General features: G+C 39.6%; 1 protein-coding gene across 3 annotated transcripts in view; it reads right to left on the bottom strand.

The window, feature by feature from the left end:
- The window catches only part of LOC309328664 (ceramide synthase 3-like), a 92,098-nt gene that overhangs the window by 64,524 nt on the left and 3,921 nt on the right, over positions 1-23,653 (bottom strand). For 2 of the 3 annotated variants that reach the window (XM_081838852.1, XM_081838853.1), the window contains 3 exons: positions 20,756-20,897; positions 19,947-20,537; positions 14,463-14,634 (listed from right to left, as the gene is read on the bottom strand). In XM_081838852.1, the coding sequence (XP_081694978.1) occupies positions 14,463-14,634; positions 19,947-20,537; positions 20,756-20,897 (905 nt within the window). Of the gene's footprint in view, positions 1-10,092; positions 11,276-14,462; positions 14,635-19,946; positions 20,538-20,755; positions 20,898-23,653 lie in introns of those variants that run through there. The other variant, XM_081838854.1, reaches the window with a different exon arrangement.

Genomic DNA, 23,653 nt, shown 5'->3' with positions numbered 1-23,653 from the left:
TAATAAAAATAATAAATAAAAATAAAAATAAAAATAAATTTTATTTAGACCCCGCCCTTCCTGGCCGAAGTCGGGCTCAGGGCGGCTAACATCAGATATATAACATTGGTAGAAAATTGAACAATAATTAAATTACCTCCTAAAAACAGGTCAAAATCAAATTAAAGTCTAATTAGATGGCTTTCCGCAGGGTTAGGGTTGGAAACAGTAAGTAACATGGGAAGTTAACTAGATTGAATAAGCTCGCAGAAGTACTTGAAGGCAGCTTGCAAAGGGGCTGGACAGCTGCGGTGGAAGAGAGACAAGCAGGAGAGGGCTTTCTCTTCCCAAACCCTTCCATTCTCATGGGTGATCTGACTTCTCACTCTCTTATCTAATGTTTTCTGCTCTACTGTCCCTTTGCTGCTCTTCAGTAATGAGGTTTCGGTGCTGCATTTAGTATAAAAATGTATAAACCACCCTCAATCCAAAACTGGATTTCAGGCCTAAATACGAATAACTGTAAAATTACAAAAACTTTATAATATGAACTAACATTATAATTAAGAGGGGTTTCACAATGCTTTCTTTTTAAGTGTTCTGTTCTACTTTATACTTATGTTTACATTTCCAGATTTGTTTTTTTCACAATCTTGGTCTCAACCATCCTCATAAACATGATGGGAGATGGATGATTCCCTTTTCACAAAAAGGGAGAGAAACTTTGAGAGAGCATAGTTCATAGGTTCAGCTGGGATTCCACCTTTAAATCTAATATTCCCTCTACTGCATCTCATTGTTCTAATTATTTGTAATACGCTTAAGAGCAAGCTATAGTGCCTTCTTAAAACAGCAGCAATTCTCAGCTATTACAATGGAAAAATCCTATTGCCATGCTTAAAACTGGAAATTGCTTCTGCGGTTACATTTTTGACAAGCATTTTTGTTTTTGTAATATTCAGCTTAAAGCCTGCCACTTCTCCAAATTCTTTAATCATTTCCAACACTCTTTTCAGACTTTCTTTAGGGTTTTCAGTCATAACGAGTAGATCGTCCGCGAAAGCTTTAATTTTATATGTTTTGTTTCCCAGAGTGATGCCTTTAACAAGCTGATCCCTTCTTATCTGATTGTTCAATACTTCCATCACCAAGATAAATATCAGTGGAGACAGTGGGCAGCCTTGTCTGGTTCCCTTGTTTATTTTGCATTCCTCAGTAATTCTTCCGTTGATGATCAATTTTGCATATTGTTCTGAGTAGATGGCATTTATTCCTTTACAAATATTTTCTCCCAGTCCGATTTCTTCCATTAATTTTTTCATAAACTTCCAGGACACATTATCAAAAGCTTTTTCAGCGTCTACCAACATAATAGCTGCTGGTTTATCAATTTTAATATCCAAATATTCTAATACATTAATCACACATCTAATATTGGATTGCATAAATCGTCCGGGAAGAAATCCGGTTTGATCTTTATGAATTATCTCTTTCAGCACCATTTTTAATCTATTTGCAAGAATGTCTGCAAATATCTTGTAATCATTATTTAGCAGTGCAATGGGTCTGTAATTGGCCATGTTTGAGGCTTCTGTTCCTTGTTTATGGATAAGAGTAATAAAGCTGTCCTTCCAGGTTTTCGGAAGTTTTCCATTTGCCAGAATATTATTCATTAGGTCTTTCATGGGAAGAAATAATGCTTGTTCTAACTTTTTATAGTAATTAGCTGGAAGACCATCTGGGCCCGGTGTCTTTCCTAATTTTGATCTCTGTATAGCTTGTTGCACCTCCATAGCTGTTATTGGTGAGTTCAAGATTTCAGTTTTTTCCTTAGGTATTATTGGTAGTTTATTTTTGCCCAGATAATCAATTATTTTTTCCAGAATCTCTGGACCTTCATTATATAGTTTTCCGAAAAAACTAGCAAAGTTTTTACTAATTTCCTTAGGTTCTTGAATCCATTTGTCTTCAATTTTAATTTTATTGATAATTCTATCTTCTTTTTTCTTCTTTAATTGCCAGGCCAGAAGTTTACCAGGTTTATTTGCAAACTCAAAGTTTCTATGTCTCAACCATTTTATCTTCCATTCTATCTCTTCATTTATTATCATGGAGAATTGCGTCTGTAAGATTTTTATACTTTGCTTAATTGGTTCATCATCTGGTTTTTGGAAAAGGATCCTTTCCTTTTTTCTAATTTCCTCCCAGATCTCCATTTTCTTCTTCTCCTTTATTTTCCTTTGGAATGCGTTTTGTTGTATAAAGAAGCCTCTTATGACGGCTTTACCCGCGTCCCAAACCGTCTCTAGATCTACTCCTTGATTTAAATTAAACTTAAAATATTCTTCTAAGATTTGCTTGGCCTTCTGTACAATTTTTTCATCGTTTAACATACTCTCATTAAGTTGCCACCTTTTAACCTTTTCTTCTTTTCCTTTAAAGTTAACCCAGACCGCGCTGTGGTCAGAAATTGTCCTTGGGTGGATTTCTGCTTTTGTAATATTATTTAATAAATCCTTTGTTGTCCAGATCGCGTCGATTCGTCCCGCCGATTTATGTGGCTCTGAGTAATGTGTAAATTCTTTCTCTGTTGGGTTCTTAAACCTCCAAGCGTCGAACAAATTCAGGAGTTCTATTAGTTGGAAAAATGTAGTTGGGAGTTTGTTCTGCCTCTTTTCTTTCTTCTTTATTGTCCTGTCCATGTTTGGATTGACTACTCCATTAAAATCTCCTAATAATATAATTTTTTCCCCTATATATTCTATGACTTTTTCTTCCAGGAATTGATAGAATTCGGATTTTCTTTCATTTGGTGCATAGATTCCAATAACTATCACTTTTTCATTATTGATCTTAACCTCTATAATCACTGTTCGGCCTTTTTCATCATTATAAAGCAGTTTTGGCTCCAGCTGAGGTTTTACATAAATTACCACCCCTCTCTTTTTTTCTTTACTTGATGCAATAAACTCAAGCCCCAATCTCTTATTTATTAATACTCTTTTATGTTTTTCCGCTACATGAGTTTCTTGCAGACAGATTAGATCATATTTTTGCTTAACCAGAATATGTTCCACCTTGTTCCTTTTTGATTTTTCATTTAATCCATTTACATTCCAAGTAATAAATTTATAATCCATACTTTATTTCTTATGATATGTCAACAGGTTTAAAAAAATAATAATAAAATTACACATTCAAGGCCTCAGTATAATTTAATAAATTCCCTTCTTAGATCTGTCTCCTAACTCTCAACTGTTTGTTCAATATCCTCTGATTCTCCCAACAATTGCCGTTTTCCTCCGAGGTCTTTTCGGTACTTTCTCCAGAACTTGTCTGCATCTAATGCCGACAGGCACTTTCTACGTTTCCCTTTGAAGAAAAAAGAGATGCCTTCCGGGTACTCCCACCTATAGTCCACTGCCTTTGCCTTTAATGCCTCGGCCAGAGGTCTATAAGCTTCTCTCTTTTTTATCAACCGATTTGGAATAATCTTGTGGACGATAATATCATTTCCTTCTGATTGAAATTTCTTCTTGTTACTAGCTTGTAAAATTCTGTTTCTGAAATCCATAGAGTTAAAAGAGACTAAACAATCAGCCGGCCAGTTGTTTACTTTTGCTACATTAGATTTGACTCTGAATGCTTTTTCTATTTTTTGTGCTACTTCTGCTTCTTCTAGGTCTAACCAAGCTGCTAGCTCTTTTGAGATTTTTTTCTCAGTTGCTTCCTCTGCGTCCTCCGTTAGTCCTCTGAATCTTAGGGTATTCTCCCTTCTCTGCATTTGCAACATCGCAATAGAGTCCAAAGTTGAATCCTGCTGTGCTTTCAGATCTGCTGTTTCTTTCCTTATCTTATCGCATTCCTTTTTCAACTCTCTATTTTCATTTTGTAATTTTTTCTGAGCTTCCTCTAGGTTCTGTGTTTTACCTTTAAGGTCTAGCACTATTTTCGTCAGTTCTGAATTTTTTTGTACTAAATTGTTGACCTGAGTTGATAACTCAGCTGCTATTTTCACATTTTCATCTATTTTGGCTCCCATTGAAATAAGTTTTTCTTCTGTTGCTTTTGCCTTTTCATTTACATTATTTTTTAAATCTTGGATATCTTTCTTCAAACTTAAAATTAATTCTCTCATATCTAATGGTTGATCCATGTCAATTACAGAAGTTCTCCTGATTTGTGAGGCTGATACTGCCGCAGAACCTGACACAGTTGTTTTTTTACCATACATCACTAAGAAATTCAATTAGCTCACTAGGTAATTTGTTCTCTTCCCTTCTGTCTTACAGATTGGATATCAATTAAGTTCAATCTTTCTTGATACAATCGTGTCAATATTAATTAATGAATGTCAATTAAGTTCGATCTTTCTTAATACAATTACGACAATTTTACCAGTCTGATCGTGATCTCTGGCCTATGTATCCACTATTTTTTTTATATATTCCCAGTTTCACTAAATATATTTTAAATTGATTATGAACAATTATCTAATTAGTTACAGCCAAATATCAATACAGCAATATCACAAATTCATCAGATCAAATAAATATAAGTGATTGCAATCCTTGCATTTACTTAATCCTTCAGGGTAATAGATCAAATGTATAATTCTTTAAACAGGTTAGCGGTTCAGTTAGTCTGCACCTTGCAACAAAGCTAATGACATCTGATGCTAATATCAGCTGCGTTAGCTACCATTAGATAGCAAAAGGCTAGGCAAACAAAAACAGAAAAAAAAACAGAAACAAAAAACAGAAAAAAACAGAAACAAAAAACAAAACAAGACAAAACGACACAAGTTGAAAACCACACAAAAACGACCAGAAAAACAACAAAAATGAAACAAACAGAGAAACAAAACAAAACAAAAACACAAAAGAAATACAAAGGAGAGAAACAAAAATAATAATGCAATTTATAATTTGTAAAGAAATAAAGAGGGGGAAGAAAATACGAAAAGTATATTTAAATAATAAGAAAAGAGCTGGGGAGTATTTTGAATTAATAATGTACAATGCAATAATGTTATGTGCTATTATGTTCTCTCCAGACGTTACTTTTCCAGAGGTAACAGGAATGCTATTCCAGTAATGGGGTATAGGGTCTATAAGAATTTATGAGACCTTGTCTCTTTCAGCAGATTATGATGCAGCGTTTTGGGATCTTCAATAGTTGCAGATCTTGCAAAGATCCCTGTAATTGCTCTTATAAGTCTTATTAGAGGAACGTCTTTTTCAAAAGAGGGCAAAGTTTTATTTCACCAGCTGATGTCGCTGTTTGAGTCACTCCCTCTCTGCGATTTTCGACCCCGTTCTCTTTCTATGTCAGTCTAATACAGTTCGTTTCCGTTCCTCAAACCAGGAAAATGTCGGTCTAAGAAAATGTCGGAGCACATGAGTCAGCAGAAGTACTCTTAGCTGTTATTAAGTTGATTTATACTCCGTAGCAGTCCGCAGCCGAAGACAAACAGAAATCCCCAGAAAAGGAGAATAGCCACACTTCTTGGGAGAGGAGAGGCGATGTTTATCAGTCTTGTGACAGTTTTATAACTTTGTAATCAATCACTCTCTCACACACTCCCCATCGTTCTCTGGGAGTCTCTGGCCCCTTGTATTCCTTTTGCCAGCGTGAACAGACAGTTGAAAACTAACTTGTGAACAACAGTTAATTTTATACTGAAGAGTCTGGAGACCCCTTTATATATTTCACCACTTGGGAGAGGTCTTTTTTATTATTTCTTCTTCATGACTTCTTGGTTTGTTTCTGTCGCAACACTAATGAAGCCACAGGTAATCTTTATGTTCATAACTCCAGCAGAAAAAAATGGCTAAAACGTCTTAGGTATTAATGGAATAGACGTCTTTTTTGAAAAAAACCAGTCTGATATAGCTTGTAGGTAAATCTTGGTCAGTTGCGAAAAGCCATTTAAGTTCAAACACTTTGTTTTAAGATCAAACACTTTGTTTTAGTCGTAAATTAGCAAGTTCAGTAGGTAAAATAGGCTAATCGTTTAGGTTTGCTTCAGTTTGTTAGAAGTGTAGCCACAGACATACCCACGGGCTCGAGCTTCTCGTCAGCGGAGGGTTGCAGGAACTAGCACCGAAGAAGTTCTCCCCCTTCTCCCCCTTCTTGCTCAGCTTTTAGGAGCTTGAAAATGGTCTGGGGGTCCTCTTCTTCGTGCTGCAGCAACGCCATATCACCCTGGAATCTCCTTCCAAGGCTTCGGGGTCAGCTTAGCTTTAGCTCCCCCTTCTAGCTCCACTAACGAACGCGTACCTCCCGACCTTGGCAGAGTGGGAGAGACGCATCTGACCGTGAGCAAAGACTACGCCCTAAGACTACGACTTAGAAAAAATATTGGGCTTGAAAATCTCTTCCAAAGCGAAATACTTGGGTATTTGGATCACCCCTAAGAACATAAACTTATTTCAGGACAATTACACCAAAACTTGGCTAGAGATTAGAAAAAACTTGGTAACCTGGAGTAAACTAAAATTAACATTTCTCGGTAGGATTTCCATTATAAAGATGAATGTGCTTCCAAAATTAATCTTTTTATTTCAAATGATTCCGATACTTGGTGAAGCAGGTTGTCTCAAGATATGGCAAAGAGAAATTTCCAAATTTTTGTGGGAAGGGAAGAAACCCAGGATTAAACACCTGATCTTAATAGACATAAAAGAGAGAGGAGGCTTTTCCCTACCCGACCTAAAACTTTATTATGAGGCAGCCTGTTTCACCTGGTTAAAAGATTGGTGCACGTTGCAGGATCCGGACCTCCTGGACCTGGAAGGTTTTGACAACCGTTGGGGATGGCACGCCTACCTAATATATGGAAAAGCGAAAATCCATAAAAATTTTACCAACCATATAATAAGAAAGTCACTCTTTGCTGTATGGGAAAAATATAAAAACCTGATGGAGCCTAAAGTCCCGTGGTGGACTTCTCCAGTAGAAGCCATAGCAGTAAAACGGAAAAATACTCAGGAAAGCTGGCCAACATATAAAATACTTCTAAAAAATGAAGATAACCAAATAAAATTAAAAAAATTTGAGGAAATAAGAGAACACATTTCAGACTGGTTCCAATACCATCAGTTATTTGAAAAATTTAAATCTGACAAACAAAAGGGGTTCTCAGTAGAAACTTCCCGATTCGAATCTGATCTTGTAAATTCTAAAAGAAAAACTCTTTCCAAAACTTACCGACTCCTCCTTGACTGGACAGTCAAGGAGGAGGAGGTAACAGTGGCAATGGTGAGGTGGTCTCAGGATTTTGGCCATTCAATAACCATGGCCCAATGGGAAAATTTATGGAAGATCAACTGGAAATTCACAAATTGTTACACGATTAGAGAGAACTTTCAAAAAATGCAACATCGATGGTATCTAACACCATGGAAACTCTCAAAAATGTATAAAAATGTGTCAAGCAATTGTTGGAGATGCGGAGACTCAGGAACATTCTACCATATGTGGTGGACATGTAGGAAAATACAGGTATTCTGGGAGAGTATACACGCAGAACTGCAAAAAATTCTAAAGATCTCATTCAATAAAAAACCAGAGGCCTACCTCCTGGGAATAACAGATTTGGATATTCCACAAAAGAGGAAGGGTATCTTTTTATATGCGACGGCGGCAGCAAGAGTTTTGATCGCAGCAAAATGGAAGAGTAATGAAATCCCCTCTATACAAGATTGGATCCAAAAGCTGACAGAATATGCCGAATTAGATGGTTTATCAGAAAAAATAAAGAATAAATCCAAACAGGAATTTGTTTCTAAATGGGAGGTTTTCAAAGAATATCTGAAAAACAAATATAGTAGTTTAAATTCTGTTGCAGCATTCGAGGAACTTCAGTAATAGTTGCTAGGTAGAGAGAAGAAATTAGATTTATTGAGAATAAGTTTAATTATGAAAAAAAATGTGTATTGGCAATAAGTAATTTGAACTTGAAATATGGAATAGACGGGAAGTTGGGTCTTTAGTGTTAAGACCAATAGATGTTTTATTGTTTGTCAAGAAAATTACGCGTCTATGGTTATTTTTGTAATTTGTGTGTAATTTGATACTTGTGGGGGGGGTTTTTTGTGTGTGTGTTTTCTTGTTTTTTCTTGTTGTATAAATAAATATTAAAAAAAAAAAAAAAAAAAAAAAAAACTGGAAATTGCATTCAGTATCAATTTCACCTGAAAAACAAGATATTCATGTGCAGTAGCTTCCCATACACTCCCTGCTTACATCACTGACACGCAAAAAGATTTCCCAATTTGTACCTAAGCAAAGCATGGTGCTTAAGTCTGTACAACGTGCCAATGCAGAGTGGCTGAAGGTAATCAAAGATGTTATCACAAAGAAATGTTATCTCCTGCTATTTTTCCACCAGGCACATTACAAAAATACATTGTGCAGTGACAAAATGCTTTCAAATGAGAAATAATGGCGCAATTTATTATGTAGATAACTCCTTGCCCTCCTTATATCTCCTTTCCAGGAAGAAACATTTCTGGTATGGGAAATACATTCTTTCCAAACCACACTATTTTGCAGTTTGAGATGTGTGATTTTCTCTTTGAAGCAGGTCATTTAAAACTTTCCATTTCTCTCTCTTTTTTCTCAACTGGCATAATTTATTATTACTATTATTTGTTCGCAGAATCTGTACCTTCTCCTCCAACAAAAATGCTCCCAGGGTGGCTTACATACAGTCATTTAGAACAAGGCAATCCCTGCCTACAGGCTTACAACCTAAGGGGAAAGGGTCAGAGAGGGGAGAAGTGGGGAAGAGAGAATCAAATTCAAGCCAGTTCTTAAACAGTTGTTCTCAAAGACCAGCTGGCCCAGTTCAGGGGTAGGAGGTGCTCAAGGGACCTGGTCTGTTACAGCAGAGCTGATGGAGTAAGTTCTGCTTCCTATATCTCCCACTGGGACAATCTAATACAACACTGCTCCCAGGTGACAGTTGAAAAAATGAGTTCTGCTTCCCAACTACATTCAGAGTCCATCCCATCGCATTTAGGTCTTCACTGCAGCCTACTGCACCCCTCGTGCTGCTCCCCTCCCAGTAATTCTCCTTGCCTCTTACCTGTTTCTCTCTCTTCCTTGCTCCAAGTAAACCTGTTGGTCCAGGCTTTTCCTGTGGAATCTTTGCAGAGATTTACCTCTGTATATACTAAGTTGCCCATTGTTTTGTAAGAAACTCAGTAAGTTTCAAACATGCAACTGAACTCTATGTTTTTTTGGCATTTCCTCCTGAAATTGGTGTGTAACGGACATGTCCCTATGGACTGCACGACTCTGGGCATTTTGCATGCATGTATAACATTTGAACGAGGACCTATGTCAACATCATGACGGATGGACAACATTTGGCTTTGAGAATCACAATTTTTACAGGCCTGATATGTATCAAGCGAGTTGTTCTTATATATCAGATGCAGCAGGTAAATGAAGAACAACATTTGCAGACCTGTGGTTACCCACCAAGCAGAACACAGTCCCCAGAGAAGTGCTGTGATGTTTCAGGTGCTTGTTTTTGCTGCCTGCATGGTGAAAAAGAGAAGGCTCGTTGATTCCCTGCTAAGCCATCATATATGGTAAGTGGACTGTGTTCAGTTTGAAGTGGGGTAATAAGTTATAAAAGACTATTAGAGGCAGAATACTCCCAGGATCCAGATTTTCTGCAGCAGTCACAAGTAAGTGTACTTTTATCTCTTTTGCCCATGCCTTTCATTTCATAACCTTTTTAAAAGACTGAAATTCTTGAGTTGCATCAAATATTGAGCAACAGGAGTTCCTTGTGCACCTCCAAAATTTGTTCAGGCTGGTCCCTCAACCTTTTGGAGCAGATTTCGAGGGTGCAGCAAGGGGCGAGGTGAAGGAGAAGTTCCAATGTGCAGGAGGAAGTCTGTTGCATAAGCAGAACAGCAGTACTGGATAAAACTATTACGATAACTTTGATTCTGTTTAATTATTTTAGACACTGTACATGCCTGTCCAGAGATGGAGCACACAGCTGCCCTACAATCTCTTAAAATTGACAGCTATTCCTGTTGAGTCAGGTTATGCCTTTCCTTTGGGATGGAATATCAAGGAGACCAAAAATAAAATTCAGGGTTTTATTTTCTTTTTAAAAAGTCACCCCAGTGGCTGAATTATACATACCCACAGGCAAGACCATATCCTCCAGTCAAACACTTCCACACTTAAACACATCAATGGATTAGTCATTATAAAGAGTCCGTGTTTCTCATCCAGTTGGACCAGCTTTTAATGACCCATAGACAAATCCCAAAGAACGTGCCTCTGACCATAGGTTCTGGTAAACTTTAAGCTTCGGGAAAAACTCATTTGAAAACTATTAAGTGGGAGAAGGCGGGGGATGGGCACTGCAGATCCTTAGACTTTGAACTTCTTTGAAGCAGATCTGTGCTCGCTACTAATAGTGTCAACAGAAGTCAAGAGCTTCAGGAGTGGACTTGGATTGTACGGAAAGAGATTCCTTCTGTGTAGTCTAGAAACCGACTCTTGCACTTGTTGAAAACACTTCACTGATTTTTGAAGCACCCCTTCTTCTGATCCAAGTTTATTTAGCAAAATTGTGGAGTGAAAAGGTGAGGAAGTATCCAAAGTCTCCTGAGGCAACACACATCGTTCTGTCTGGCCATCCAAATTCATAAGGCCAGTGACTTCTGCACAAGCTCGATCTAAAGGTGTCTGCCTCATGTCTGCCAAACTCTCCTCTTCTATCCATTCCACCTCCGAATCTTCTGAGCTTTCATAATCCACCAGCCTTTGAAGGGCTCCCACCAAAGATGTATTATCAGACTCTTGCAAAAGGTTAGACTTGCTGGGTTTTACAGCTTGACTGTCAGTATGCCACAGTGCAGAAAAATTTGGGAAAGAGGTTGAAAGGATCTCAGTACCGGATGGGGGATCATACGAAGCATCCTGCAAATTTGAGTCTAGCCGGTAGGCACTTTTTTCTCGGCAGGGCAAGTTCACCATAGAAAAACTGAACTCTCCATTAGAGGTGGTCTTGAAGTATTTAGAAATCTTGACAAAATGGTCCCAGTCTTGTACAAGAAGCTTTAAGTATCTTACAAAATATTCCAAGAAGCAGGTTTCAGATGAAATCAAGAAATCAAGTAGAACTGTGGCATCAAATGAAATACTTTTCAGCAGAAATAAGAAGATGCAATGGGGATTGCAGCCATTCTGATGTGTAAAAGCAGCCCAGGTTCCATCATCAGAGTGATATAAGGAAAGACCAGCTTTGTGCCAGAACCTAGAAAGTTAACAGTTGTAGAGTAAGCAATCCATTGCTTTTGAATCAGTGAACATTTTAGCAAAGTTCTGTTATTTACCATAGCCTGGTCCAAACATAATGAGCTTGGTCTAATACGGCATAGTTCGGTGTAATGTATGCTGCCCATGCACATCATCCTCCCTCAACATTTCCAGGGCTTGTCAAACCATAGTTTCCAATTATATCTAAACCAGGAAACTGTGGCTTAATATCCTACTACAAAGCAGGCTATGAAACCAATACATGCTGCGAGAAGTGAGGTTACAGGGAACTAGGCAGAGGGCTTTCTCGACAGTGGCACCCGCCCTGTGGAATGCCCTCCCATCAGATGTCAAGGAAAAAAACAACTATCTGGCGTTTAGAAGACATCTGAAGGCAGTCCTGTTTAGGGAAGTTTTTAAAGTTTGAAGTTTTATTCTGTTTTTAGTGTTCTGTTGGGAGCCGCCCAGAGTGGCTGGGGAAACCCAGCCAGATGGGCAGGGTATGAATAATAAAATTTTATGATGATGATGATGCATCCTGGTTTGTGGTCAGTGATCTGGACTCATGAGGACAGTGCATTACACCATGTTGTGAGCTTCCCAAAGATATCAGACTGTGTGCTATTTGAGTAAAAATGCTTGCCTAGGTGAATCCTTTGCCTTATCCAGCAAAGCAATTCTTATGGTTTAAAATAAACAAAAAAATGCTGAACTTATTAGAATGATTTATTACAATGAATACTAAGCAAATCAGTATGGAAAAACAACATGCATAGTAGATATGAATGTGATGAAATACCTAGAGAAGGTTTTCCAACTTGAAACTCTCAAAAGTCAGGTACTAAAACATAGCATTTTCTGAAAGTACAGTTGTCACCCAATTACAAGGGTGCAATCCTCTACTCACTTACCTGGGAGTAAGCCACTGGAGTCAGTGGGGGTTAGTTCTCAGTAGACATACATAGGGTTGTGCTGTTATCTAACTATGGAAGTGCTAGGTTATTATATTTGCCTAAAGGTGAGGTTTCTTGAAGGCGATACATGTATGCATTAGAGTGGGCACACATCTTATAAATGGTATTCCCTCATATGCTAGAGAAAGGGAAATGGCTTTTTAAAGATGATGCCCACCACACATGGCTTTGTAAGCAGCTGCATTAAAGACTGATTAAATCTTTTTTTACCTGATCAAAAGGCTTAAATTAATCAATGCTACAGTCTGCATTTATTCATTATACTTACAGCCCAGCTTTCAAAACAAAGGTTCCTGCTTACTAAAACACTACATGATTATTTCATTAGAATACAGCACATCAAAATATAAAACCAGGAATCCAATATATAATGCAACAATTGCAATTCTGCAGCAGAGACACCTGTTGCTGTTTCTTTTAAAAAAAACCTCAGCCACCCCCACAAGCCCAAAGGACATGATACTCCTTGATTTGGTGTTGTGAAACTTAAATTTCTATATTGTTTGGATAGTTCTGCACCTCTAATTCCCAAGATAAAAGCTTCTGGGTTGTTTGTTTTTTTACAAATGTTATCTTAAACATCTTTTTTTAACTCATTATATATCATTTCCCTGTAAGCTTTTACTTTACTACAAACCACCATATGTGATAAAAAAATACCTTCTTTCTCTTTGCATTTCCACCACTTAATTCGATTTTGATTTATACATTTTCTCCAATCTATTAGGTGTTAGATACCATCTATATAACATTTCCATATAATTTTCTCTTAAAGCATAACGTATTGTAAATTTTATGCCCGTATTCCACAATTGTTCCCATGCTTCCATATCTGTATTATAACAAAAATATATTACCCAATGTATCATTGATGATTTTACTTGCTCATCCTTTGTCTCCCATTCCAATAATATCTTATACATTTTAGACAGCACTTTAGCATTACGTTCCAACAGGTGTCTTTCCAATTGTGATAATTGTTCTCCAAATCGTTTCATATCTGTCAGGGAACTGCCATCAGCTCAGAGGCGAGAGGTGGAAGGGCAGTTGTGTTACAGGGAGCCTCCGAAGATCCTGTGAAGCAGTTCTTCCTTGGGCAAGGAGGGAAGCCCCGCCTCCAGTGGGGAGGGGGCGCAGGGATCAGAAGATGCTAGGGAGAGCCTCAACACTAAGCCTGAGCAAAGCGGAGGGGAGGCAAGTCCCCCTTTGCCAACGCCCACTTTACGCAGTAGGTTTGCGCACAGAGAGGGGAGGAGAAGGATGAGGGTCACACAACTGTTATGCTGGGGAAGGTATAAGGACCGCCCACTCCCAGATTCTGCTAGCGACTGAGCAGACCTGGACTTGTGATGCTCCGCACTGTAAATAGTTTGTACAGATAATAAAGCCTGGAAAAGACATGTTGGAGTCTTGCCTGTTTGCTCTCAAGCAACCACACCAGCACCTGACAATATATTTCTTAAATACTTCATTCAAATGACATTGTATCCATGTTGTTAACATTCCTGATAAATCCTTAAATTCATTTAATTTAAATTCTCCTCCATCCTCTCTTAATAAATTTCTATAAGTTGCCCACCCTTCCGTCATAATCTTTTTCTTTACTCCTATGGTTTCCAATGGTGAAAGCCAAAGTGGTGTTTTTTCCTCCAATAGATTTTTATATTTATCCCGTATATACAAATTTCTCCTAATTATATGGTTTGTAAATCCTTTATGTAATTTCACCTTTTCATACCACAAATAAGTGTGCCAACCAAAAACCTTCTAAATCTAAAATATGCAGATTTTTCCAATGTCAACCATTCATTCAACCAGCATACACAAGATGCTTCATAATATAATCTCATATATGGCAGGGGAAAACCTTCTCTCTTTTTCACATTTATCAATATTTTATCTTTTCAGTTTTTTCCCTTGCCAGATATATTTAGAAATATCTTTTTGCCGTACATTGAAACTTTCTGTCTTGCCAACCACCAGGATTGATTGAAACAAAAATAACTTTCTTGGTAATACATTCATTTTTACATGGCATCCTTCTTAAACCCATTTCTACCTCTTACTCCTACTCCCTGAAGTTAGCTTCAGGCTGAACTGTTACCTGAAATATAGATGAAATCATTTTCTTATTTGTGATGCCCAATTTTTTTAAAATAAATGAATAAATAAAAGGTTTATGACTTCAGAAAAGTGAAAATGGACACTAACCTTTCAAACTTTAAATGAACTGTTAATAAAGTTTTCGCAGCTTCCAACATGTCGTCGTCTTGTTCTATGAACAGCGCAGAGAGCCATGCGCAAGGATGTTCAGATGCGTGAGATGACCACACATGGCTCTTTAAGAATGCCAGCAGTGGGTACATAATACTCTCCAGATGAACTAAAAGCAAAAATGAGAAGGAGAAGAAAGGATCCTTGTGAGCCAAGCTCCCTTTAATCAAACCAAACATTCACTTTTGAGTGCTCCCAAGAGTGCCTTTTGCACATGCTCTAGACCGGGTACTTATCACTAACTGCTCTACTAAAAGGTTTCAGAAGGAATGCAGAGGGAAAGTTTCAAGAAATAGTGTGAATTTGCATATTACCTCCAAATACCTTGTGATGGTAGGCAACTGGCAGCCTGTGGAACAAATCTGGCGTAACATTAATTTAAGTTCATTCTGCATTATCCTAAGCCTGGCTAAATGATAAAACAGCATTTCAAACCCAGGCAATCTTGCCAAAGCTGGCTGGCGAAAGGAGACAAAATTGCCAGAAATGCATCCATGCACCACCATAGTTCTTGCTCTCTCTGTGCCTCCCACTTCAGTGACAATATGGGCCTTTTAGCCTCGGTGGAGGTATAAGCAGGCAGGTAACAAATAAACTGTAAGTGGAAGAAAGGGGTTAATTTGTGCAATGGTAGCATCCCCTTTTGCACTATTTGCCTTTCATTAGAGATATTTACCACTATTCCAGGGGCAGCTGTTGAACATTTACAACCAGGTGGACTAAAAGGTAAGGTAAAGGTAAAGGGACCCCCGACCATTAGGTCCAGTCGTGACCAACTCTGGGGTTGCGACACTCATCTCGCTTTACTGGCCGAGGGAGCCAGCTTACAGCTTCCGGGTCATGTGGCCAGCATGACTAAGCCACTTCTGGCAAACCAGAGCAGCGCACGGAAACACCGTTTACCTTCCCGCCGGAGCGGTACCTATTTATCTACTTGCACTTTGACGTGCTTTTGAACTGCTAGGTTGGCAGGAGCAGGGACAGAGCAACAGGAGCTCACCCCATCACGGGGATTTGAACCGCCAACGTTCTGATCAGCAAGCCCTAGGCTCTGTGGTTTAACCCACAGCACCACCCATGTCCCTGGACTAAAAGGTAGCTTGAGACAAATCAGGACTGAGCCCCAAAAGGGTTAATACTTATCTCACAACCCTATAAACAAGTATCTAGCCCTATAAACAAGTATCTAGCCAGTGAATGCAACACATCCATAAAACAGCATAAAAGGCTTCACATTTGGGATGGTGATAGACTGGAATGGGTGGACTGAGCTACACTTTAGAAAAGGCCTGCGCAAAACTGAAGGGTCTTGAGCAGACATTTGAAACCAAGTACGTTTGGTGCTTGGTTAATACTAACAAGCAGGCAAGGAGTTCCACAACCTAGGCTAGTTTCTAGCTTCTAGGAAAGTGAAACTTGATGCTTTGTTCAGAAGGGTAAAAGAAGGACCTGACACAGCAGATTATCTGCCACAAACAACAAAAAGGAACCCCGAGGCCTAGGTCTTCTGAAATGTGCAAAACTGGTTCTATACATACATATCATTAGCTTCTCCTTTAAAGAATTAATTGATTCCAATTTCTTAATCAAGACATCTACGGGTGGAACTTTCTAATTAGAGAGAAGAGACATGCCAAATTATACTGCATGGGAAATTTGAATTCTTGTACTTGTCTTTCAACATCAGCTCATACTCCCACCCCCATTTGGAACTACTTGGCCACATACACCTCCAAAGCCATGATGGAAGTAATCTCAAAATCTGAAAAGCCATTTTAGTTGGCTAGCAGAGTAACAAAGAACGGGTGCTGATACACACACACAAAAGCAATTCATCATTCTAGGATTTCTATGCATTTTCAAGACAAAGTTCTTTTCATAATCTCACTACTTGATATACAAAACCTATAACAACTTGTTAAAAACCACCTTTAGCATCTTCTTTTTAACTTCCTATTACAGCAATACACACATCAGAATTAAAAAAAACAACCTTTGGGGGGAAAGAGTGGCCTTTGCTTAGTCCTCACCAATTAAAGTGGTCCTTATTTACATAACTAAAGCTTTAGCTGCTTTGCTGTTGGTATCCGTCTGTCTCGAGAGACAATGGAGGGTGCCTCTGGGGTGTAGTCAAACCACTGAGTTAGGAGCACTGAAGTGACCTCCCCCCCCCCCCCGCGGGCAAGCCTGGGCATTGTGCATGGAGGTCCTGGGCTGCCCAGACAACAAGACCCCTCTCTTGACCTCACTGATGTGGTCCAAAGGAAAGCAGAGCAGTACATTTGGCACTAGCTTGGCTGTAGGAGTTGCCTGAAGACGACATGCAAGGCACCATCCAACCATCTTAATCCACTGATTAAAGCTTGCAGCTTAAACAAAGTAATTGGAGAGCATGTATCCAAGCAACTATCTGGTGCCTTGATAGACCTTCAGGCAATGTCTTGTCTTACGGGAATCATTGAACTAATTTTTAGATCCACTTTAGTTTTCTGAGCAAGTGCTGTAAGCTCCACTCCTTCTGGTTATCCTCTAACCCAGACAGAGACAGGAAGAAATGTAGATGCGGGTGCCAATATGAACTTTTCCTATGGTTTATTATTGTAGATGATGGCAGCAGCAGTACAGTTGGCATACTGTATATACTTGATATAAAAACAGACCCCCGTTGCTAACCCCATCCTGGTGCTACCTCTTATCCGAAATGCATCCTGGAATGCATTGGTAAATTCCTTGTCTTTTAATGTAAGGATCAGTACAGTAATCTTGTGCTACTACCAAACATAATTAACACCCCCTGTGGGGGCCCTGCACAGACAATAGAATCTAAACTTACAACTCAACAAACAGAAATTTCTCACTAGGATTACAGTGGTACCTCGGGTTTAGTACTTAATTCGTTCCGGAGGTCTGTTCTTAACCTGAAACTGTTCTTAACCTGAAGCACCACTTTAGCTAATGGGGCCTCCTGCTGCTGCTGCGCCGCCAGAGCACGATTTCTGTTCTCATCCTGAAGCAAAGTTCTTAACCCGAGGTACTATTTCTGGGTTAGCGGAGTCTGTAACCTGAAGCGTATGTAACCTGAGGTACCATTGTATGCCCTTTCAATTACCAACTGACCAAAGAAATCAAAATGGGGGAAAATAGGAACTTGTAGGAAATAAACGATGAAACGAAAGAATAAAATGTATTGACAATTGCTCATTCAAAAGCCCCCCTTCCTACAAGAGTAAGGTAAAGGTAAAGGGACCCCTGACCATTAGGTCCAGTCGTGACTGAGTACATTGGCTGAAAATAGGACATATACCCCTGATTTTTAATGGCTGGCTAGTTCACAAACTCCAACATGGACCCCCTTTTCGCTACACTCTGAAGAACCAGAAGGATGCTATGCTTCACTTCAGGGCATGTATACCCTTCTTCTGCCCTTTCTCACTTTGCTCTTAGCATGGGTCTGTGGCAAATGTCATGCTCACTCTCCCTTTAAGCTTTTTGATAAGTATTCTTTTTCCTCTTTAGATCAAGGTGTGTATGTACAGGTACGATTTCCTGCCCACTTATATTGCAGGCCCACTTATATTGAAAGCCCACTTATATTGAAAGCAGCACCCACATGTGCTGTCACTTTCATTTCAAGTAATAAATCAATCTTTCCTTGTTCTTCTTCCATATGTACTTCCGATGGGCATAAGGTTAAGAGTAAGCACATACTTTTCAACAGAGAAGGTAACCACTCACCCCCTCAGGACCAAGGATGAGTTGGGGAGGAGGCTCAGAAGCACTTTGTGTCCTTGGGTGTAATGTTGCCAAACTCAAGTCTAAATGGTTACTTCCAGCAGCTCTTGCAACTCACAAAAAGAAGGGAGAGATGGAAGTGTTTCGATCGAAGGGTAGAAGGGATTCTTTTGTTCAAGACTACAACACTGCCAGGCCTTATGTGGCGTGCTGCCAAAACTGTGAGCCTGCACCAATTATAGAAGTAAAATTGGCAATACGAAGTAGAATTGCCCATTCCTGTGAACTGTTGATCTAGAGAAGAGGCACATGGAGAAAATGGTAACCGTTTGGATGTGGAAATCACAGAATTTTTGTGGAGTTGGGACCCCACCCCTGGGTCATCTTGTTCAAAGCAGGAATAACAACTAAAGAATTCCTGACAGATGGCCATCCAACCTCTGTTTAAAAGCCTCTAATGAAGGAGAGTCCACCATCTTCTGAAGCCAGGGAGATTGGCCTATGACCCTTCAATCTTTTCTAAAGTGTCATAAGAGAATCAGGGTCAGAGAGGGGAATAAAGGTAAAATGATCCTAATGATATCATCCTACCCCAAAGTCCCACAAACAATAATAAACTGTGTCTTAAAGAACACATTGTTGGGAAGATGCCATCTTACTGTGTCTTTTCACGTATCATTGAATGTAATATAAATGTGCCTTTTTAATGCATCATCTTAATGTAATGTGCCTGTTGCCATTCCTGTGTACCTCTTTCTCCATGAAGCTATCCTTTTAAAAATGTATTCGTGGATGTATCTTTAATGAAATGCTGTACTATGCTGTACTTTTCAGAATGTATCCAAAATGTAGTTTTTAAAGAATGTAACAATCTAAATATTTCAAAATGTATATACTTGACTCAATATTGTATCCAAAAGGCTGCCAAAACTCAATCCACCACACTGCCTCCTACTGGGTCTGCAAAACCATACCATGAATACACACAGATATGGGCTCAAAATAAAGCAGTCCTATTTTCCAAAAAGTATTCAAACTTCAGGCTATCACACCCGAATTGATAGCAATGCAGAATAGGATTTCACATTAACATTTAAGTCATTTCCTGAACATCTTCTCAAACATCCAGCCTCACATCTGCATGCTGATTATCAGCAGTTGCGGAGGTTTTCCTGTAGATAAAGGAAAAGCCATTTTAAGCAGATCCAAAATTAAATAAAACGAAGATCGACACATACCACCTGAGCCCTTCAGCAAATTGACACCTCCAGAGAGTCTTTTCAACCTTATGTTAATCCACTCTTCACACCCCTCATATCGCTTCCCCCCACCTCCTTGCTATTGATCTGAATGAAAATCAAAAGGTATAAGAATGAAGGCAGTCCTTTTGTTCAGGGTCTCTGACTCCATGTCATTGCGTGAGCGGGGAGCCTGTTGCAACAGTTTTTTGTGTTGTTGGGTTTTTTCTGTTCTTTCAATAAAGATCAGGCTTTGCTTTTTCCAAAATCCTGGTGTGGTCTCTGTCTTTTCCCGACCGGTACAGAGCCTTCATCTGCGCTCCTTCCAAGGTCCTGGTCCTCCTTCTGAGGCAGGGGCCCCTTGGGGAGGCAATTAAATATTTATTACAAAAGGTACCCCCTCCCACAAAACTAATGGCTGGGAAGGGTGTAAGCCACTTTGAAAACTTACCTCGGGCTTCAGCTTCAGATGCAGAATCTGTTATCTTAACCTCTAAAGCTTTAAGCAAAACCAAGCTTAGGGCTCTTAGGGTCACTTGAGCAGGACTGCAACAGATACCCACTTCTGGCTTCACCTGACTGCCTCCATAGTGGCTCGCCTTTTCACTAAGGGTAAAACGATTCAGCCACCCAGTAGCTACAAACTGCAGAATGACACCAGCAAACACTAATCTGTCCTTCTCAAAATGCAGGTCGGGGTGGGAGAAAGAAGGCACCTTTCCCTTGATTAGGTCTTCGCCAGCCTTGTGAAGAATGCATTTCTTAAGCAGCACGATAGCTTTCTTCTTGATTAAATCATGAACGGGTGAAGTGACAAGACCCAACACGCATGAAACGTTCAAAAGCAACATCCTTTGACAGACAAGGTTCAGTGGTGCCTGAGTTCTGGAGACCACAAGTAGTTCAAGGAGGTCCAGAAAGCTGCTCAAGTCATTTGTGGCTTTTGCAGATACTTGGGCAATCTCAGAATAAGAAGATGGGATGTGGTTGTAAAAGTCTTCAAGCACTTTGTCAAGAGAAGTAAGAATCTTCTGTAGCCCACCTATAATAATCAAGCAGTGTTTCAGGACCATCTCTAAGACAGTTTAGCTCATCTACTAAATTAAAGCAGCTTTGTAAAATCTTAAACTTCTAAATACTGATTTTTGCTCTAGACAGAAAAGCTCACAGTAAATATTTTCAGGCACACAAACTATTCTAGTATATGCTGCCTTCTTCCCCTACAGGTTATTTACAAAGTAAACCTGGTTCAAACAATACCTCCTTTGCACAATCCTTCATCTTTTAAAATTTCTCTGATCACATTTGTAAGAGTCCACAGGCATTCTGCTACATGACTGCTCTTGGGAAACCCAGACAAAGCCTCTGAACAAAAAGCAAACCAGGCGCTGTTCAGGGAACCCTGAAAAAAGAGAGAAAAAAACCAATTATCTATATTAGGGTTCAAGCAACTGGTAGACCTGAAGAGGTGCAATATGACCTCTTCTCCTACACCTGAGCATTTGGGAGCATGTGAATAGCCTTGAGACTCCCAATACCCACAACTTGAATTCAGAAGACAAAGACCAATGGTGGCTTCCACAATGGATAGTACGTAAAAACAGGTAAAGGACCCCTGGATGGTTAAGTCTAGTCAAAGGCGACTGTGGGTTTGTGGTGCTCATCTCGCTTTCAGGCTGGGGGAGCCAGCATTTGTCCATGGACAGCTTTCCAGGTCACATGGTCATCATGACTGAACCACTTCTGGCGCAATGGAACTGTGATGGAAACATCCCAGCTCCTGCCAACCTAGCTGTTCTAAAGCATGCCAGTGCAAATAGGTACCGCTGCCGTGGGAAGGTAACAGATAGGCCATTCTGTAATGGGCTTGACGTTTTCACAGCAAAGAACACTGCATTCTCTGGGTCAAATTATGAAATACGAAGGCAATACCGAAGTGAATGGGAATTGCTTGGTCCTTTGGCAAGAGCTCAGCTATATCATTAGAAATATTCCAACTCACTGCAGCTCTGTTTACTGTATCTATAGGACAATCAGCTGAAAGGTTTTAGCTTTCAGAAACTTTTGGCATGGATGCTGGTAACTACTAAAACTTTCACTGCTGCCAAATGGAAAGACAACCTTACAAGATTTTCATATAAAATGAGGATGCAGCGTTTAGCATTTGGGGGGGGGGTGTACCTCATAAATTATGTGTTGCCAAAGGCTCAGAGGACTCTGAAAAACTCTTATGATGTTGGGTGGGACTTTATCTTAAAATACAACAAATACAGATACACAGGACTCCCTCTCCACGGTACAACATGAAATTTGGCTTTCCTAATGGTCTTGGGCAAAAGATTCCTGCATTGCAGGGGGTTGGACTAGATGATCCTCATGGTCCCTTCCAACTCTATGATCTACCTGATACCCTTTCGTATCTCTCTCATTTTTATTGTGTTTGACTTTGATTTACTTCAATAAAAATCTTGGGGGGGGGACTGTAGAAAGTGGGTCTGTAGGGAACAGACAGGTTTTGCGAAGAAGTTGTCACCCACTACTTAGCAGCTGCTGGGCTTAAGTTGAAGGTCTTGCATTTGGATAGTGGATCATGAGATACTGCAACCCTTAATGCACTGTGCAGACATTGTCTTGATCAGCCCCTTAAGTGTGCAACACTTCTGAAGACGGAATAACAAATATTTAGCTTCTCTTATGTTATGAAGCCCTCTGCCTGATTATTCTGGTACTGCACTACCAAAAGAAAGCTAATACAGTAGGCTGGTGAAACAGCAGAACAGGCTTCACCTGCGTCCACCCTCTGGATGAAACACTGAGGATGCAAAAGTTGGCTGAACATGGGAGAGAATCTGCATCAGAACCCAGGAATGCATATACAGAGCTCATGCTTAATAGGGGCCACATGTGCTGCCACCATAGAATCACCAGTCAGTACCCATCACCCATAGCTCTCCTACAGTCATAGAATACAGTGGTACCTTGGGTTACATACACTTCAGGTTACATACACTTCAGGTTGCAGACTCCGCTAACCCAGAAATATTACCTCGGGTTAAGTACTTTGCTTCAGGATGAGAATAGAAATCGTGCTTCGGTGGCGCGGCGACAGCAGGAGGCCCCATTAGCTAAAGTGGTGCTTCAGGTTAAGAACAGTTTCAGGTTAAGAATGGACCTCCGGAACGAATTAAATACTTAACCCGAGGTAGCACTGTAATTAGCTTAGCCTTCTCTCTAACATGATAATTTTCTATGTGCATGGAATTGTTCATTTTTTAAAAAACAGAGAGAGAGAGAGAGAGAGAGAGAGAGAGAGTGTAGGCAGGCAACAAATGAGACACAAGACATGCAGGTATGTCTGGGTATGCTGGTATTCTTTTAAGAAAATCGTAAAGGGGGTAGCAATCAATATTATTTTACTATATTCTGCATTTCTATACATAATATTCAATATATCTAATAGTAATTGAATCAAACACAGCACAAAAGCACAATAGAAAAATCTATACAGTGGTACCTTGGTTTTCAAATTCAACTCCTGGAATGGATCAAAAACCAAGGCGCAGCTTCCAATTGGAAGCTGCGGAAGCCAAGCTAGACGTTTGGCTTCTGAAGAACATTCACACACAGGAACACCGACTTCCAGGTTTTCAACATTCGGGAGCAGATTTCAACAACATTCAGGAGCACATTTCAACAACTAAGATGTTTAACTATCAAAGTTCCACTGTACTTCAAAGCAGCTGTCATACCCCATGCCTACTGAAAGGCTGTGGCAGAGGGAGAACTGGGAAGCAAGGCTACTTTGGAGACAGAATAGGCTCTTCCTTTTCTCATCTGTTATTGGCAGCGGCCAATGCCTTCAAGACAAGCTGCATTTAGCTGTTCCTCTCCCTGAATTGTTTCAATTCAAGCTGGTCATTATAAAAATTACAGTGCAGCTTTAACAACCGATGTCATTATTTCTGTTGCCTCCTTCCATAAACTCTCTCATTTTGTGTCATGTACCCAAGACAAGGGGTGAACAGAAGGTAGATCATGACCTATTGGAAGTTATTTGAGTGCTTTGCTATAGGAACGATTTCTGACTCCCAACAATAGAACCAACAAATGACTTTTCCTACCTCAATTTGACTACTGAAATAAAGCCCAGAATAACCA

This window comes from Podarcis erhardii (assembly GCF_964252035.2).
Source record: "Podarcis erhardii genome assembly, chromosome: 14".
Lineage (NCBI taxonomy): Eukaryota > Metazoa > Chordata > Lepidosauria > Squamata > Lacertidae > Podarcis > Podarcis erhardii.
This window is presented reverse-complemented; position numbering and strand designations above follow the sequence as displayed.